Source organism: Nilaparvata lugens, chromosome 2 (assembly GCF_014356525.2).
Source record: "Nilaparvata lugens isolate BPH chromosome 2, ASM1435652v1, whole genome shotgun sequence".
Taxonomy (NCBI): Eukaryota; Metazoa; Arthropoda; class Insecta; order Hemiptera; family Delphacidae; genus Nilaparvata; species Nilaparvata lugens.
In genome coordinates this window covers 22,438,139-22,456,930 of record NC_052505.1, presented here as the reverse complement: position 1 = coordinate 22,456,930, position 18,792 = coordinate 22,438,139, and the positions used below count along the sequence as shown (strand labels likewise).

At 34.5% G+C, this 18,792-nt stretch overlaps 1 protein-coding gene across 5 annotated transcripts; it reads left to right on the top strand.

Annotated features, from left to right (window-relative positions):
• The first annotated feature begins 8 nt into the window (after positions 1 to 8).
• LOC111063476 (cilia- and flagella-associated protein 53) lies at positions 9 to 18,563 on the top strand. Of its 5 annotated transcripts, none has more exons than XM_039420803.1 (8): positions 9 to 144; positions 4,570 to 4,757; positions 8,042 to 8,218; positions 8,691 to 8,853; positions 10,156 to 10,515; positions 15,549 to 15,725; positions 17,891 to 18,103; positions 18,196 to 18,559. In XM_039420803.1, the coding sequence occupies exons 2-8, from the start codon at positions 4,585 to 4,587 to the stop codon at positions 18,340 to 18,342; spliced, it is 1,410 nt and encodes a 469-aa protein (XP_039276737.1). In that variant the 5' UTR covers positions 9 to 144; positions 4,570 to 4,584; the 3' UTR covers positions 18,343 to 18,559. The 5 variants fall into 5 exon arrangements, with proteins under 5 accessions (XP_039276737.1, XP_039276734.1, XP_039276736.1 ...); XM_039420800.1 differs by lacking the exon at positions 9 to 144 and adding an exon at positions 2,568 to 2,858 and having other exon boundaries at positions 18,196 to 18,563; XM_039420802.1 differs by lacking the exon at positions 9 to 144 and adding an exon at positions 3,725 to 3,921.
• The last annotated feature ends 229 nt before the right edge of the window (positions 18,564 to 18,792 follow it).

Here is an 18,792-nt window from a genome sequence, read left to right as displayed (position 1 = left end):
TCAAAGGACAATACAAGCGTAGCTTCTAACAGAGTGATTTGTATTTGGAATAACGAGTGAATCAAAAAATTCTTTGTCAAGGAACTCGAACGTCATAAAATATTTAGGAAGGAATACTTTTACATTCTACATACTAAGCTACAGGTGAGCATTTTACCTACTATGGACAATCCTATTATATTAAGTGAGCAATTTCTGTATTTTTATATCTGGTTATTCATATTTATTTATATCTGGATATTCATGTAACTTCTTGTGGCAACATAATTTCTTGATTATTGAACCTACTTTACTTAGTTATTTTAGTTATTTAGTTATTTTATGTTAAGTCCATAAGGTGGGCATAAAAACCCCCAGGGACACGTCATGAGAAAACAAACAGAAACAAGTAGGCCAGTCGACCTACTAGTCCAAAAGAAAAACAAATAAAGCAAGCAGAGGAAAGAAATTAATTAAAAATAGGCGCTTACCAAGCTGCTGTCCAACATGAAAAACTCACGGAGTGAGTACAAAGGATTATCCAACAATAAGTCTCTCAGGACCCTCCGAAATTTGCCGGCAGGCAGATTCCTAGCCATCACCGGCAGCTTGTTGAAGAGCCTGACAGATAGATGACCATAGCTCGATCGTGTCCTGCTCAGTCTTTGGTAGGGCTCGTCCAGCCTCTGTCTCCCTCTAGTCTCATGTGAGTGAAAATTCTACCTTGTTACAAGCTCCCCCACATTTGCATGTGTTCTGCAGAGGGTCTGAAGTACATAGAGGGAGAAGACTGTGAGGATTCTCTCTCTCACAAAGAGGGGACGACAATGGGCAAGACGCTCAGCACCACAAAGGATCCTCAGGGCCCTCTTCTGAATGAGTAACACTCGTGAAACATCTGTGGCTCCACCCCAAAGAGTGAGGCCATACAGGACAATGCTCTGGAAAAAACAGAAATAGCAGACCTTAAGATAAGAAGCAGGAATACAGGATTTCAATTTCCTGAGCAGGAAAACCACTCTGCTCAGCCTGCAACAGACAGCCTCAATGTGGTCAGCCCAAGAGAGCTTTCTATCCAGAACGAACCCAAGCAGCTTCACCGGGAAAAAATCATACTCATCCCCATTTCTGAGGCTGAATATGATTGACTGTGTTTTATCATCGTTGAGAAGAAAGAGGTTTGCAGAAAACCAGTCTGTAGCAAACAACCTGGTCTCCAACATCTCGGCCCTCAGTACATCAACTCCATGACCATGATCGTAAAAATTGGTGTCGTCTGCATAGCAAACAACACTTCTGCCATCCATGCAAGCTACATCGTTTACTGAAATCAAAAATAGAAGTGGCCCCAGGACAGAGCCCTGAGGCACACCACAGTTGACACAGTTTCTTATATCAGACAACACACCATTAGCCAGTACAGCCTGCCTGCGGCCCCCCAGGTAGGATTGAATCAATCTAAGAGGGGATCCACTGACCCCATAGTGCTTGAGTTTTCTCAGAAGGATTGAATGATCAAGCGTGTCAAAAGCCTTGCTGAGGTCACATAATGTGAGCCCAGCAAGCTCACGCCTCTCAAAGCACTCATAAATTTTACGCAGAAGGAAATCGACAGCATCAGCAGTCGATCTTCCTTTTCTAAAACCAAACTGGGTGGCCGCAAACAAGCTGCACTGCTCACAATATTCAAGGAGCTGCTCCGCAATCACAATCTCAAAAATTTTCGAGATTATAGGCAGAATAGAAATGGGCCTATAGTTAGATGGGTCAGTTTTATCTCCCTTCTTGAAGACTGGTACTGTCTTTGCAACCTTCAGCTCATCAGGAAAAACGGCCTGTAAGAGACACTGATTAATACAAGCAGTTAAAGGCTCAATAATAGACAGTATGATGTCCTTAATAAATAAGCTAGACATATAATAAATGTCTTTACTTGAAGATTTGCTCAAGCTAGTCACAATCCGTAGAACATCCTCACATGTCACAGGGCGCCAGGTCAGGAGCTGAGAGTCTGGAGGGCGAACTGAGGCAGCCAGCAGGTCCACCGCCACTGAGGAGGAAGCTTGGATCCCCCCACGGATCCTATGAATCGAGTCAGTCCAGGTGTCATGCAGATCATCCGCAGAAACAGGAATAGTAGATGGCACTGAAGAACCCGTACTTGCTCTGATAATACTCCAGGCAGCCTTGCACTTATTGGGAGACCGGTCAATAAGTGCAGAGTTGAACTGCAATCTGGCCATCCTAACTGCCTGCTGGTAAGACTTTTTCAGGCCAGAGTAGATTCTCCTCGAAGATGGAAGTCTATCAGCTCGAAATTTCTCATATGCCACAAGCATCAGGTCACGCAAATCAAGCAGTCCATCTGTGACCCAGGACACTCCATGCCTCTTACTTTGTCCCTGGAGGATCCTCTTTAGAGGAAAACAGCCATTGAAGATGCACAGGAACTCTTTGAAGAATGATGTAAGCTCAGAATTCAGCTCAGCACAGGGGTGAACCAACAGCAGGTCCCAGTTGATGTTATCCAGGAGCTGGAGGAAACGTTGCTGTGTCCACACTGTGTAATGGGCCTCACCCAGACATGCCGCTGATGCCTCACAGGCTCAGACACCAGACCGGACACCTCAACTGTGCATTCGAGTGCCAGGTGGTCACTGAGGAAAAGGTTTAAGGGAGAGCACCTAATGCAGTCATCAATCCTCAGGGTTGAAGCCACATTGTCCAGGCAAGCATCGAGTCTAGTGGGCTGCCAGTTGGCCAGATACATGTCCAAGGATCGAAGGAGATTGATAAAATCTTTAGCCCTGTTATCAGCCTTCAGCAGATCCACATTGAAGTCACCTCCGATCACAACCTCAAAGCTTGGGTTTACCCTGGTAAGTTCAGCAATAAGTTTCTCAAGGGCAAGGAGGAAGTTCTCAAAATTCCCAGCTGGGGAGCGGTATACCAGAACAATATACAGTCTAGCAAGCTCATAAGAAACACAGGCAAATTCGTGAGCCTTATCCATGCAATGTGTAGTAACATCAACACATGCAAATAGGGCATGCATATCCACATCAATGAAAATGGCCACACCACCGCACTGGTACTCACTTCGACTATAGAAAGCAGCTAATTTATAGTTAGAGATGTTCAAAAGTTTAAGCTCCTCAGGGTGCAGCCTAGAGACGAAAACTGACTTAAGTTGGCTCTACAGTCCTTGGTGGACCTTTATTATCTTATCCCTTATATTTTTTCGACTTATACAATATAAAGAAAATATTACATTGTAAGCTAATTTTTGTTGATGATCCGGCCACACAAAAATATTCAGGTCACATTTCTGTGGTGGTGGGGGGGGGGTAAAGGTAGCTCTAGGCGCACACAGATCGTCATCGGACGGACGGCACGGATCGGATGATTAGATTCGATGCATTGTTTTCAATTGGAGTGCGCATACATATACGGATGCGGATAGGTATGCGCACTCCAATTATTGAAAGCAATGCATCAAATCAAATAATCCAATCCGTCCGATGACGATCTGTGTGCGTCTACCTTAATACATCATTATAACCACCCCCCCCCCCTGGATACGACATGCTTTTTTGCATGATAGCTCATGTAATGACTTCATTTCACCATCTCGTTGCTCATTGTAAATGTAATACCAGTATAGACCGATGTCAGTATAATATTATGTCGTCGAGGTTTCCATGACAACAACAAACAAAACTCCCAACCGGCGTTTTGTCTAAACAAGTACCTAGTAGGTACGGTACCGTCTTAGCAGTAGTTATTATTAGTAGGTTACCGGTATCGTATGTCATTTTTATTCAAATATTCGGGTTTTTTGTGCACCTTTGCACCGATTATTAAAAATTATTCTGTACAGGTGTGGAAGTGTGTTATATTTTTACGATAGAATTAATAGGATGTATTGAGTTTTGTGTACGGGTAAAGTCAAAATTTTAAGTTCAACTTGAATTATATAAGTAGTCTGAAAGATTTTCATCTCTGAAGGAGTTTCAATTTTCAATCAATAATTTATAATAGAGAACGGTAATATTTGTGTTCACCTATTTAAACAAATATATAATTACATGAATTACTCACTAAGATAATTTTATTTTTACATTATCATCACACACAATAATAGATTATAGTATTGGTACCTATATATTAATATAAATCATTAATGATAATCTTATGAAATCGCAAATTATTTATATAGTAGTGTAAGTTCATAATTATTAAAAATACACATAAAACCCATGTTCATAACAACATTTTTCATGTTGTCGTACGTGAAATGTATTTATTTATTTTTCCAATTGAGTCTTATCACTTCTTTATTCAACTATAATTTAGCCTATAGGTGTTACATCACAACTGAAACTTACACTTTAAAATAAAACTGTGTTTTACAATTACCTTATGAAGAAGTTTCACAACATATTTAAATCTTAATGATCATAAATACACATTTCAAATAATTATTGTAAAATTGAATAATTTATATTTGTATAAATGAACAAGTTTATACTAGTATTTATTCAAGTAGGTACAGTAATTTGAAAACGTTACTATTTCATTTTATAACAGGTGAATAAACAAAAAATGCCGATGACATCTTCCATGTTATTATGCCGGAAAAAGACCAACATGGAGGGTTTAATTTCTCATAACTCTGGTCAAGTGGTAGAAATGAAATATATTGCTAGTCGGATTAAAGAGGGTGTAAACAATGCATTATCAGAAGCTGAGTGTAATCTACAAAAACGTCGTGAAAAGTAAGCTTTTTCCTATCTTTCCAATCTATGATGTACCGTATTTATCAATTTTTCATTTCTCAAGTTTCTTATTCACATGCCACCAAGTAATTTTAGGCCTATAATTTGGTTTATTAATGACTTCCAATATTATTGTATTGAAAATATTTTTAAATTTCTATAATTAACTAGGCCTATCTCTAGTTCAAAAAGTACCTAGTTCAGATTTTCCCAAATCACCGGGAAGCGATTGTTAAATAATACCAATACATATGTCAGAGTCTGCTCTTCCAATAATAATTGATGCCCGTTTAACGGAAGTACGGTACCTGAAAGCTTATGAAATTAACTTATTATCCAAGCTATTACATTTCAGCGTGACCACGGAGGCAAACCACTAATTCTACTAATTGAGAATTTTCGAGTATTTTTTTTTAATTATTCATAACTGACAATATTTAATTGTTAAAAATTGAATTCGGATTTTTTCCAATAATTTACGGTACTTCTTGAAATTTTGGTACCTATATAGTATTTGGTCCACACAATATTACTTCTGACTTGGAAGAATATGCGGAGCAGAGAAAAGTAGGGATACACCTGCGGCGATGTTGCCGTGCTGTAAAGCGGTCAGGGTAGTGCGTGTTCAATTGCTCATGATACGCATACGATGTTTCCTCTTTGAAAGCACTGAGTCGGCTGAGTCTAATCGACAAATTGGCACCTGCGCTTCTGTCTATAACTCTATTCATCATTGTAATTGGCTGATCTCCATCCATTTCTCTGCTCTGCATATCCCTCCAAGTCAAAAGTAATTTGCATGGACTATGGGTACAGTATTCAGCCCCGAAATTTCAATAAGTAGGCTACTGTAAATTATTGGGAAAAAAATCGGGAATCAATTTTTATCAATTAAATGTCAGTAGTTATGAAGTTTATAAAAAACTCGAAAATTCTGAATTGAGTAGAATTAGTGGTTTGCCAAAAAATGTATTTGAATGATAGGTAATAGAATAGATTGAAAAAGTGGCAGGCATCATGAAAAATGTGGTTGATTCAAATCAAATGTGGTTGATTGTGGAAACCACATCATTCAAATGTGGTTGATTGTGGAACAACTCCCAACACAATCACTGATATCTACAACATTGACTTGCCTATATTGGAGCATTATCATATTTGATTGTGGTTAATGCTTGAGCAAGATCAAATAAAGAGCTATAGCCTATTATTATGTAAATATTGATTAAAATAATTATTTATGTAAATGAAATTATAATTCTGTATTTCCAATAATTGCTATTCAACAAGAATCAGCTTCCAATGCTATATATCCTCTAAGGGTGCAGTACCAATGTACTTTATTATATTGAAGGCTTTATATGAATATATTCGTATATGAACTGAAACAAACACCCAATCGAATAATCAAATAAAATAGTTTTTTTCTTTATAGCTACTTTTCAATATAAATAAAAATAGAATTCCAAGTACCCTTTTAAAATTATTATTATCAAATAATAGGAGATCCTCCTAAAATTTTAAAATTATTATTATCAAAATAAGCGGAGATCCTCTCAGTGTTAGACGCTCTGTGCTCGATTTGGTGTTCTTGCACAAGCTGCTGAATAACGCTGTTGACGCACCTGAGCTGCTGGCCCAAGTCAATATCTACATTTCTCCAATATCGCGGAGATCTGCCTTCACCCTTGGAGTGAGTTATTGTAGAACATTGAATGGGTTTTTTGCTCCAATGAATCGACTCCCCAGGCTGTTCAATGCGATTGCGGGTGAGGTGGACATTTTTCATCTTTCAGAGAGTAGGTTCCAGCGTAAATGTAGAGAGGCTCTACTTGATAGATAGACGTTCTACTTGATAGGAGTCTGTAGCATATTTGTATTTAAATTTATCTAATCTAAGAGTATAGCTAAAGTAACTTTTTATAAATATTCTCAGCTTAGCATACACCGCTTTTCATTTGTATCTCTCAGGGTGTTTATTATAAGTAAACACTTATTCTTTATCATTAAGTAATCATAATATTATTCTTTCCGATTGATATATTTATGTATATATTTTTATTCTTTTCTTATTTCTTTTTCTCATTGTATTATTATTATTATTCTGATTTCACTTTGGTTTGTTAATTTTGTATAATGGAAGCAAAATGGATCTTTGTTGATCTGTTGCTTCCACACATTATTGTAAATAAATAAATAAATAAACATCTATGGGTTCGTGGGAAGGGGTGGGGTTGATGAGGAGGACTCATCTGTTTCAAGTTCCATCAGATATTGAAATATTTTAGGGCGGTTGACTATTTTTTCATGATTTTCATAGTTAAATAAGCTATTCTATTTTGACCTAAGTTGATAAGAATATTGTTTGTGAAGGAAAAACCTCTGGGTGCAGCCCCAGTGTTGAATTCCGTAGGTCCACACCGGCTTGAAAATCTGCTTGGAGAGAAGAAATTTTCTATAAATGGACAACTCCAAGTAGCCAGTTCATTTTCTTGAATTTGATGCCAAGTTGCTCTCTTTTCTTCTTCACACGGTCCTTGCATCTAAGCTTGGCATCCAGCGTCATGCCCACATTGGAATAGGGTACATTATTCCCATTGTCAAAGGGATGTATTCAACTCTTTTGTTTGTAAAGTTAACTTGAATTGACTTTGCTTCATTCAATTTTATAAGCCAGTGCTTTGTGCAAACATTGATTCCGTTGACTATCATCTGCAATTTCTCTGTAGAATCTTCAACAGTTCCAACAACTGATAAAACTGCTGTGTAAATAGCAAATGTTGCTACTGTTACATTTTCGGATTGAGGTATATCAGATGTGTACAGAAGGTACAATACAAGTGTGGGTCCAGCACACTCCTTTGAGGGACGTCAGCCCTGATTTCTCTGAAAGATGAAAAACGCGGTTGACTATAATTTTCAATAATAATTATAAACTTAAGTTTCCATGCATTCAGTTTTCAAGAACAGGGAACTTATAAACTTCGCCCGGCTGACAGTTCTTCTTGTAAATACTCCCCAATTCATGCTCTCTTCACTGGAAAAGATCAATTTTCACTATCAGGACAGCCAAACTAGAACTGTAGCCTACTATCAAGGCAGACCGCTATGGTCAACCGCACGAAAACAGTCTTACGGTATGGAAATTGGAACGGATGAGTGCAACGTAAATCTAATGAAATTAATATTATACGTAACTCCAACACATTTTTGAACAATAAATCACATAAGAATAAGTAGGCTACATGTACAATGAAATATTACGCATATATGGTACCTTGCAGATTGAGAAATATGCTGCTAAGAGAAGAATATCAGTACAGTGAGGAATATAAAAGCAAATTTGAAGCTTGTGAAAAGGCGCGTTTGGATGGAATGCAGAGGAGTCTCCAGGACATCCGGTTGAAAGAGGAAGCTGACCGAAGAGCTTTAGCTGAAGAAAAACGACTACAACAATACAAGTAAAATCACGTTTTTGCATGTTCTAATAATATTAAAAAATTACAAAAAGAATATAAATATTTGAAAAAATGTTTATTATCCAACCCTCCTGAAGAATAGTATGTGTCTCATAAAATCACTTCACTTGTATGGCCTACTTTTGCACAAATTAATAAAAACAATATAAAAACCTTGTAGTACCCTTTATTATTAAAAACATTAAAATATTTCAACTATTTAAATACTAAATATTTGTTGAAATATTTCAACTGTTTGAATATAAACTGTTCAAAATACTAAATATTTGTTGCACTATTTTTCAAAGTTTTTAATAAAGGCCACTACATAAGGTTTTTATAATTATTGTTTTTACTAATATGTGTCTCATGTTTGATTATGAATTATTAGAAACTATTATACATAGTTACAAAACACTAATCATGTTAATGATTTCCTTATGAAAAATGTATCATATTTATCATATTTTTTTAGGGAAAGGTGCGATGATCTACGATCCAAGATCCACAGTCGTAATAGGAAAATTCTGACTCATATACACGAACTGCAGATAAAAGACAAACTAGCGCAAGAAAAGCGAGATAGAGAGCGCGATGAAGTGTACAATAAACTAATAAAAAAGGATGCCGAAGATAAGGTGAGAATTATTCACTGGCATCTAGGATTGCCACCACCAGAGAAGCTTTTACTCAGGATGTGCAAAGGCTAAAAATAAACTCTCTACTGGTAATATTTTTCAAAGTTTTTCGATTTGTTTATCATCAAGCTATCAGAATAAAAATGCTTTCTCGATCATTAATTTTTGAGATATGAGCGCCTAAAGTTTCAATTTTTGGGACAGCACATTTTAAATTCGGTAACAGATAAATCCATGAGATTTATAGGATTGATTCTTCATGGTATTGTTGATCTAGTGAAACAAAAATATTCTGAAAATATCAATTTTTGATAAAGTTATTCAATTTACTAAAAATTACCAAAAATACTTTTTTTTAGTTATTTTCGGTAAAAATAACTTTATCAAAAATTGAATTTTCAGAATTTTTTGTTTCACTAAATCAACAATACCATGGAGAATCAATCCTCTAAATCTCATGGATTTATCTGTTACCGAATTTTAAATGTGCTGTCCCAAAAAATTAAATTTAAGGCGCTCATATCTCAAAAATTAATGATCGGAAAAAAATGTTTTCCCGAGAAAACTTTTTCATTTTGTTAACTTGATGATATGAAAATCAAAAAACTTTGAAAAATATTACCAGAAGAAAGTTTATTTTTAGCCTTGAAACTACTATCGCCACACTACCGTTCAAAAAAAAATCCAAAATTTATGATCTAAAATTGCTCCAAAACAAAGTGAAAAAACTGTTTTCGTTCAAGCCATCCCTTTATTAGACAGTCATGAAACTCTGATAAATCGAATAAATTGTTGTAGGAAATTTGCACCATAGGCTGTTATAAATATTATCATTTTTGAATCCATTAACACTCTTCAAATGCAACTGTTCCTGATTATAGACTTCAACTTTATTAACAATATGTAGTGTTGAAAAACCTGTGCTTGTTCCTACTGGAATATTTTTTCTTCATTTAATTACAAAGAACTACTAGCACCCTTACATTATTTTATTTCAAACACAAATATAGGGGTGTTAGCAATTGAACTTCCAAGTAGCCTTATCAAAATACTAATTTTTTTCCTTTAACCTTAAACAACTCCAAATACCTACATAAATTGTTTCATTTTTTGAGTTGAAGTGAAAAAATAATCTTAGTTGAATACGAAAAGCTTATTTTTCTCATTAATTTTTTTGAACGTCTTATTACTTTATCGTTTATTTATTTATTTATTCGTGGATACAATATTACAAATCATATAAAATAATATGATTGGGTAGGAACAACACAACGTTCTGTACTTCTGTTTATTTTTTTACAGAAAGAGTACGAGAAAAAAATGGAGGATGAAAGACAGTACCGTCTGAAAGAGATAGCGAAAATTTATGAACAGCAATTAGAGGAGAAGAGATTAATTGAGAGAGAGCAAGAGCGAATGAGAGTGGAGGAAGCAAGGCTTGCCGAAGAGCTGCGTTTACAAATACAAAAGGAAAAAGATGAAGAGAAGGAGAAGAACATGAAAGCGCGACAAAAATGTCGTGAAGAAATGGAAGAACAGTTGAAAAGAGCTAAAGAGCTGCAAGAATGGAGGAAAGCTGAGAAAAAGGAAACTGATAGAGCGTTCTGTGAGTTGATACAATATGAATTGGACAAAGAAAGAACGGCCAATGTCGATCAAAAGGTATATTTTTAATTATAATTCTAGTATTTAATTCTAATGGAACTTACTCATTGCGGAAGATACCAATACAATAATAGTTACAGTTTTGCCCAATCTATATAACAAGAGAGAGTAGGGTTGTGTTTGTTCGTGTGTTCGTTTGTTCGCATCAAAACATGCCAACTTGTGGATTGCATCTATATATAATAAGAGAGAGTAGGGTTGTGTTTGTTCGTGTGTTCGTTTGTTCGCATCAAAACATGTCAACTTGTGGATTGCATACCGGAAAAACGGGAATGATTTAGATCTCCAAATTTTGCACATATATTCTAAAAATATCAATCTCGTGTGCACCTGGAAGCCCAAATTTCAATTTTCCTTCTAGATTTTTTAGAATTAATGTTCAAATTTCATCTATGCTACCTTACATGAAGTTCCATAGGCTACATTGTTGCAGCCCAAAGTGTGTTTTTTTATGAGGAGGCTATAATGCTGTTACAAGGCTATCATTTTCGAACGGCCGTGTAGCGTAACGGCAAAACGCTAGCTTACGGGTTGATGGTTCCTTGATTCGAATTCCGATGCTTCCCAATTTTTTTGTTCTTAATTTTTTCCCTCGAAACGTATTATTATCAATTATTTTTTGAAGGAATTTGTTTTCATTACAATTGAACTTGGATTTTATCAAATAATTATTTTTAATGTAAAATTTTGCCACCAGTACAAATGAAATGGACATTATGTATGCTGTATGCTGTATGTCTTCATGCTGTATGCCTATCATTGAAGTTGTTGTATAGAAGCAGCTGAACATTTCTTTTAAAAGGGACATTAGATGATAGATATGATTGGGGATCCTATTCGAATAAAAATAACTGATTTTCTGTCGCATCAAAACCCCACCGATTTCTCAAACCGTTCAAAAGTTATTCTCATTCAAAGATACTGATAAATCATCCATCTATCCATCATCTTTACTATAATAATGGAAAGAGCTGGTCATACACGTACGTGATGTAGGAAAATTATGTTTGACACATCATCACGTCTGAACTACTGGACTGATTGATTTGAAATTTTGCATAAAGATTCTTCATTAACCGAGGATGGTTATAGGCCTATTTTCAAATTTCGAATTTTTTATACGTCAAGTTTTCATTTTGCAGTTTTAAAATAGACCCTTGCGAAGCACGGGTTACCTACTATAGTGAGGTCCACGTAATAATGGCAGTGGATAAAGATAGAAGAATAGCGATGCCGATTCTCTGCATTAATTAATTATATTTCTACACTGTCAAAAACATAATTGGTATCGTTGTGGACTAAGAAAAGGATAGTACCACCGGCTTTGTCGAATGATAGACAAGGATAGCAAAACAAAAGTTGATTAATACTGTCATTATAATGTGAACCTCACTGTAGTAAGAAATATTTCAAGTTGATCTTTTTTTTAGGGCTATCCTCCATGTTTATAAATGTTTCATTTATTATTTCAATGATAGGCTGGGACAATTAATAATTAATTGATTGCATTATATATTTTTATCCTTGGTGGAAAAGTTTCTTTACCTTATCTTTTGTTGCTTTTGTTGTAGGCTGTATTGTAGGCCAAGGCAGTATTTTTTTAGATTTCACTAAACAGGCAGTTACAACGATTATCAGCAATGTAAAGGGAACCGTTATCAAAATAATATCTCACTGCCGAGATTCAAACTAATAAACATTATGATTTTTATCACGCTTTGCTACAGTGACAATAATTTAAATTTGTAGTATTTGCAATCAACGCATGCTTAATTGATTGTTTATCACAAATGACAATGTATTGTCAGGTCTTGCAAGACCCAATGCTTACTAGCACTACATTATAATGGAAACAAATGAACAATTAACATATTCAGAACAGAAAATGAATAGATAACTTCTAGAAACAAAGAGTAGAACCTAATTTGTTATACAGAATAGAAATGAGAATATACCTGAAATTCTATCAATACTAAATAAATAAAATTACTAAAATTTTCTAAACAGATACACATACACAATATACACACACACGCTCAACGAAAACTCAACTGAAATAAAAAATTGATTGAAATAAAATACTGAAGAGAAAATAAATAGTTTATGTGAGTTTATACTACTATAATAGCAATTTTTTTCATATTGAAGAAAAATTGAAATTATGGCTTTCAAGTGCTAACTTCTAATTTCTTATGTTACAAGATAATTTTTGCTACTCTCATAGATGTCAGAATTATTGGAATAAGTGATTCAACTTGGAATCAATTCGTTCAATATATTATTCTGCATTCTATCAGTTGTTGGCATTGTGATGCAATGTTCACAAAGACTATATAGCCCAATTGTCTCTACTTTAATTATTTGGATAGCACACAGTCTAGAGTTTATACAATCTCAATTAACGATTACAGTTCCACAAGCGCGACTGACGTACTCATCAGAAATCTACTATACACATGCCAAATAATAAAATATTATATTATACAGTGACCCAACTTAATAATAAGATCCTATTCAATGAATGGGGCTTGAGCTTACTCTTTCTATCACTTCTTATTATTTGCAATAAATTGATTTGTTTTGATGAAACCTTTTCTATGAATTTACTCGTTCATATAGAAGTTTAGATTTGAAAAATTACACATTCTCTTGCTTAAATTCTTACCATCGTTATTTGAGATTTTATTAAATAAACAGAATAAATTGGGTTTGACTGTATGGTCATAGGGAAACGAGGGATACCTATTATTAATATTCTAAATAGTTTTTTCATATAATTGTTTATTTCCAACCTAATTAAGCTAATCTAATGATAATTGTGTGTATTTAAGTACTAGTAAGTAATATTATTATTTAGTGACTAATCATGTATGGTTTTGCTTATAATTCATTATTATATAGAATATCCTCTGAGCCTAAGTATAACTGACTGGATCGCTTTTGAGTCCTCACATATTACGGTATATAAACGACAAAGCCTATTGTATAAACTGTTTATTTAATGGTATTTCTAAAAAGTATTCTATTCTATTCTAGTCTCAATTGGTAGCCACAACTTGGTATTTCTCTGTAAACTAACATTTCCTAGGGCCTTATTACTTACTTACTTTAGTTGGCTCTACAGTCCTGGGTGGACCTTGGACTCCTCAACACAATGCCTCCAATCGTCTCTTCTCTGGGATCTTTGTCGCCAGTTGTTGGATACGCCCAGCACACGCATATCACCTATCACATCATTTATCCATCTCGTTCTCGGTCTTCCTCTCTTTCTCGTCCCCATCATTCGTCCATCCAGCAGTCCAAGTTGTGTACTTTCCATATTCATTCTCACCACATGTCCAAGCCATTCCATCCTTCTTGCCTTAATAAATCTTACAATATTTCCTTCCCCCAAAATCTTCGATTTCGCTGTTTTGTCTGGTTCTCCAAACCCCTCCATCACATAGTGGTCCCCAGATCCTTCGATACATCTTTCTCTCGATGACTTCAGTGCTCTTTCATCCCTGCTCAGCAATGTCCATGTCTCTGCTCCATATGTCACAACCGGTCGGACTAACGTCTTGTACATTTTCACTTTAGTTGCTCTTGATACTATTCTACTCTTAAAAATCCTTTGATTTGAAAAATACGCTCGATTGCCCATCATAATTCTGCTAGAAATTTCTTGGCTAGTCTTATTGTCGGCTGTCAGTGTAACTCCAAGATATTTAAACTCGCTGACACCTTCAATGCTGCAATCATCTGATAGTATCAAGTTGTCTACGTGCCTTCTCCTTTCATTTGCAGACATTCTCATATACTTAATCTTTCCAATATTAATTTCCAGACCCAGCTCTCTTGCTTCCTCTTTCATTGTGCTGAAAATATCTTTCAACTTATCGCGATTCCTTGCTATCAGCACCACATCATCCGCATAGGCCAGTATTTGACTTGTTCTGTTAAGTATTGTGTTACTTGTACCTATCTTCTGAAGTATTGTTTCAAGCATCAAATTGAAGAGGGTTGCTGACAGTGCGTCACCTTGTCTTACACCGGTTGTAACATTGAATGAGCGACTCAGTTTGTTTCCTATTTTAACTTGCGCTGTTGTACCATACATTGTCATCTCTATGAGACTGGTCAACTTTCTTGGGATTCCCATCTCATTTAGCACATTCATCATTCTGTCTCTTTTGATGCTATCAAATGCTTGGCAGAAGTCCACAAAGAGCATATGCAAATCTGTATCATATTCATAACATTTCTCTATGATTTGCCTCATTACGAATATCTGGTCCACAGTGCTTCTTCCTTGCCTGAAGCCACACTGATGATCTCCTATCAATTCTTCTGCATAGACCCCTAATCGTTTCAACAGCAGTGATGAAAAAATCTTGTAAGAGGTGCAGAGTAAAGTTATGCCTCTATAGTTGCTGCATACCATTTTATCACATTTTGTGTAGATGGGACATATTATACCTTCAGTCCATTCTTCCGGCATTTTTTCTTGCTCCCATATCCATCCAACCAAGGCATGTACAGCTCTTAAGATTTTCTTTCCTCCATACTTGAGCAACTCAGCTGGTATTGTGTCTCTGCCAGCCTCTTTATTATTTCTTCTACTTCTTCCAATGTAGGGGGAAGGAGCATGGGTTCTGCACTTGCATAAGTGGTTGTGTCTTCTCCATCATCATTTTGGTTCAGGACACTGCTAAAATGTTCAGCCCATCTGTCCATAGGGCCTTATTAGTTGGGTCAAAGAATTTTCCTAGCTTTATCGTTTCCTCCTTCTTTAGATTTCCCATTTATCAGCTTCCCTTATGAGGTCAAGTGTCTCACTGGCATATAAAGTAGACAGTTTGATTACTATTTTATATATATTTTTTATTTTGATGGTTTTATATCTCTATCATGTTAGTGTGGAGAGAAATAAGAGCATTCCTCATCACGAATAAATTGCAACTGTTCTATACCTTTACAAGATTCCCGTTTTATCGTTAGAGGCAATATTATTGTTATTATTATTGTATTCTCCTATTTTCTAACTTTAGAGACAAATGAGAAAAGAAATGGAGCTGTTCAGAGCGTACCTTGAGGAAAGAAAATTCGAACAAGAACAATCGCAAAGAAAGTTAACACAGCTACGACACAAAGAAAATGAAACACTTGAGATGGAACAAAATCGAATAAAAATGCAAGTGGCAGCTGCTAAAGAAGAGTTGAAACAGGTAGGTTTAGATACAATATGAATTGTATCGAATTGTATAGAGTGCAGCATGTATCGTTTACAGACTTTGTTTTCGATAAATAAATTCATATACTATGAAAAAGTAATATTCCCAGGTAGCACACCTACGTGTTTCCAACGTTGAAATTTGGTTGTTGAGGTTGAATAACCGTTAGCGGTTGAATTTTTCAACGTTTTAAATGCAACGTTGTTTTCAACGGTTGATCTATCGTTGAAAACACGTTGAAAACGAGCTTCCAATTCCACCACTCACAGCGCTACAGTAGTCCTTACACAAAAACGGATCTATCAACGACGATCGACTGATCAACGCCATTTCATGTTTGAATTCTCATCACGTTGATGAAAGCTGTGAACTCTTTTAGAAGAGTCTACCTATTCCACTTTGACTAGGTAAGTTTATTTAATTTATTATTCTTATTTAAAAGATGAGATTGTTTGGTGATTTATTGTCTAAACTCCAAAACAAATATTGTGTGTTGAACATAATTATGTTTACATTTGAGGTTAGGGTTAGGTAAGTTATATTATGTTTTAAATTAGAGGGCTCTAATTTAATATAATTATTAAAAATTAATATAATACAGTAAGCTTGGTTTTAAGTATTTTACATGTAGCCTACTACTTAACTTCCAAATAAATTACTATTACTTTGATTACTGCACAAATATCTTCATTATGCTATCTATGTATTGTTTTTGTCACAGGACTGCTTGTCTTCTGAAATTTATAGCTGGTGTAAAGTATCAATTGAATCTTTTAATTCTAGAACCATCATCTAGGCATAGCTAAATAAAAACTAATTGACAATTATTATTGTTTTGCCAATTGGCATAGTTTAAAACTGGCATAAATGTCAAGTAAAAATTTACATGATCTATATTATTTGCTAGAAAGAATTGAGCTATTTTTGCTCACCACAGATAAAATTATCATACTAAAAATTCAAGATTTTTAAACAACTGCTGAATTCTTGAAATAATAGTTTAAATTTATGTTTCTTACAGACATAAAATGTTTTTGAGCTTGGCAGAGTATATTAAATTACCATGGTAATTTGGTTGTAACCATCTTAGTTCTTTAAACAACCTTTCATCATACTATTTTTGTGGATCAAAATTGAAGTAATATGGAAATAGAAAGAAAAATAAAAATCTCAGTATCCTTTTTGAATCATTTAAATAATGATTAATAATAGTGATTAAATAATTCGAAAAGGATACTGAGATTTTTATTTTCCTTTCTATTTCTATAAAAAGTAGCCCTATACAGAAAAGAGATGAATATGGTTTTTATTGTGTGTTTTTAATGTCAACTTACCAATGTACCGCATTGCAGGGTAATATTTCTGTTACATGAAATCATATGTAAATAAATGGAAATATGATTTCGTATTTTCATCTCTTTTCAAATGATTTTAGAAATATTACCATGTAATTGATAAGGTACCGGTTCAAAAGTATGTCTAATTCAACGTCTATTTATAGTTGAAAATAATGGTTGTCACAACGTGCTTTCAACGTCTATTTATGGTTGAAAATAATGGTTGTCACGACGTGCTTTCAACGTCTATTTATAGTTGAAAATAATGGTTGTTACAATGTTTTTTCAACTATTATTCAACGTTGAAAATAATGTGGAAACGGCGGACATTTTCTCGTGTTTTCAACGTTGAATTTAAACGTCTTTTCAACGTTAAGGTATCGCTTCTGTGCTACCTGGATGAAGTCATAATTATTTAAATTATTAGGCTAAATATGCTACTTTTGTAATTATAGTCATGATATATTATTTTGCTATGCACTGTAATACATCGTAATTGGATAGCCTAATGAATTCAATCAACTTTATCGATTGGCTAACTGATGCCGGAACTCCAGCCATTCTGATTCTGATTTCACTATTTTTATTGAAGTAATTTACCTAATTTAAAAAAAATATTCCATTTTTTAAATGATAAAGTAAAGTGTGGTAAAATAGATTCTTATTTAAAGTATATTTTTGTAATGCAATATTAAAATCATTAATCATTATTATATTGTGATTAATCAAGTAAAAGTTTCTAATTCTGCATTTCATTCCAGTATTATAGACATTAGGCAAGTAGTATTTCCAACTAATCAAATAAGTGATGTTTTTAAACAGGAAGTATTGAGGGAACGGTCAAGACAACTGGAGATGAAACAATTGAAATCCAAAGAAGAGAAAGAGAAAAAAGCTCTAGAAGATGAAAAATTGCAGAAACAATACAGAAAAATGGAAGAGATGGAAAAAGAGAGAAAACTGAACGAAGCTATTAAGAAGAGGATGTATGGAAAACTATTGAAAGAACAAGAAATGGAGAAGAAGCTAGCCGAGGTAAGTTAATAGTAAATAATTCAACCCAAACAAACATTGCATTGCAAAACAATCTAATATTTGATTATATAAAAAACTATACATTGTTACAGGAAAGGCTGAGACAAAATGAAGAAAATCAACTAAAAAAGGAACTTATGCGCGAAGAGCAGTACCTGAAAAACGCAGAAAAATTATTTTTAGATGAAATGACTCCAAAGAAACATCCGTTCATGAGGAAATTTGAATTTGGTCCATAAATTTGGTTTAATACACTCCTTTATTATAAAGAAGTTTAAAACTTTTAACTTTTCGTAGTCAATATGTAGTGAACAAATTTGGATTGAGGTCTTTTTTAATAGTAGACTACCGTTTTGTATCGTATAGCATTTGCAATTTGTCCAATCATACAAGGAGTTTTATATAAACTATTGACCTTGGATCTTTTTAATGTTTAAAATAAATTTGATTGATCCACAAAGCACTGCTGCATTTATTTCTCAAGTATTTTTACCTCGATCAATGAGGGTTTCAAAAAAATTGTTCAATTTCCAGAAGAGTATGATAAGAAAAACGTTGTAGAGAGAAATGTAGGCTACTTATTTTTTTGTATGAAATTTACTTTTAGCTTATATGCCTATAGTTGGTAGTTTTATCAAAAGTTCTTGAACGCACCCTTTTCGCTAAAAGGGAAGGTTCAAGTGTTAGCT

Bases quoted from the DNA above. Each gene is read 5' to 3' on its own strand.
- LOC111063476 (XM_039420800.1), top strand. From the start codon at position 2,667: ATGCAGTCATCAATCCTCAGGGTTGAAGCCACATTGTCCAGGCAAGCA. The intron at 4,758-8,041 runs GTAAGCTTTTTC...GGTACCTTGCAG, and splicing joins CTACAAAAACGTCGTGAAAA to ATTGAGAAATATGCTGCTAA. The intron at 8,219-8,690 runs GTAAAATCACGT...ATATTTTTTTAG, and splicing joins AAACGACTACAACAATACAA to GGAAAGGTGCGATGATCTAC.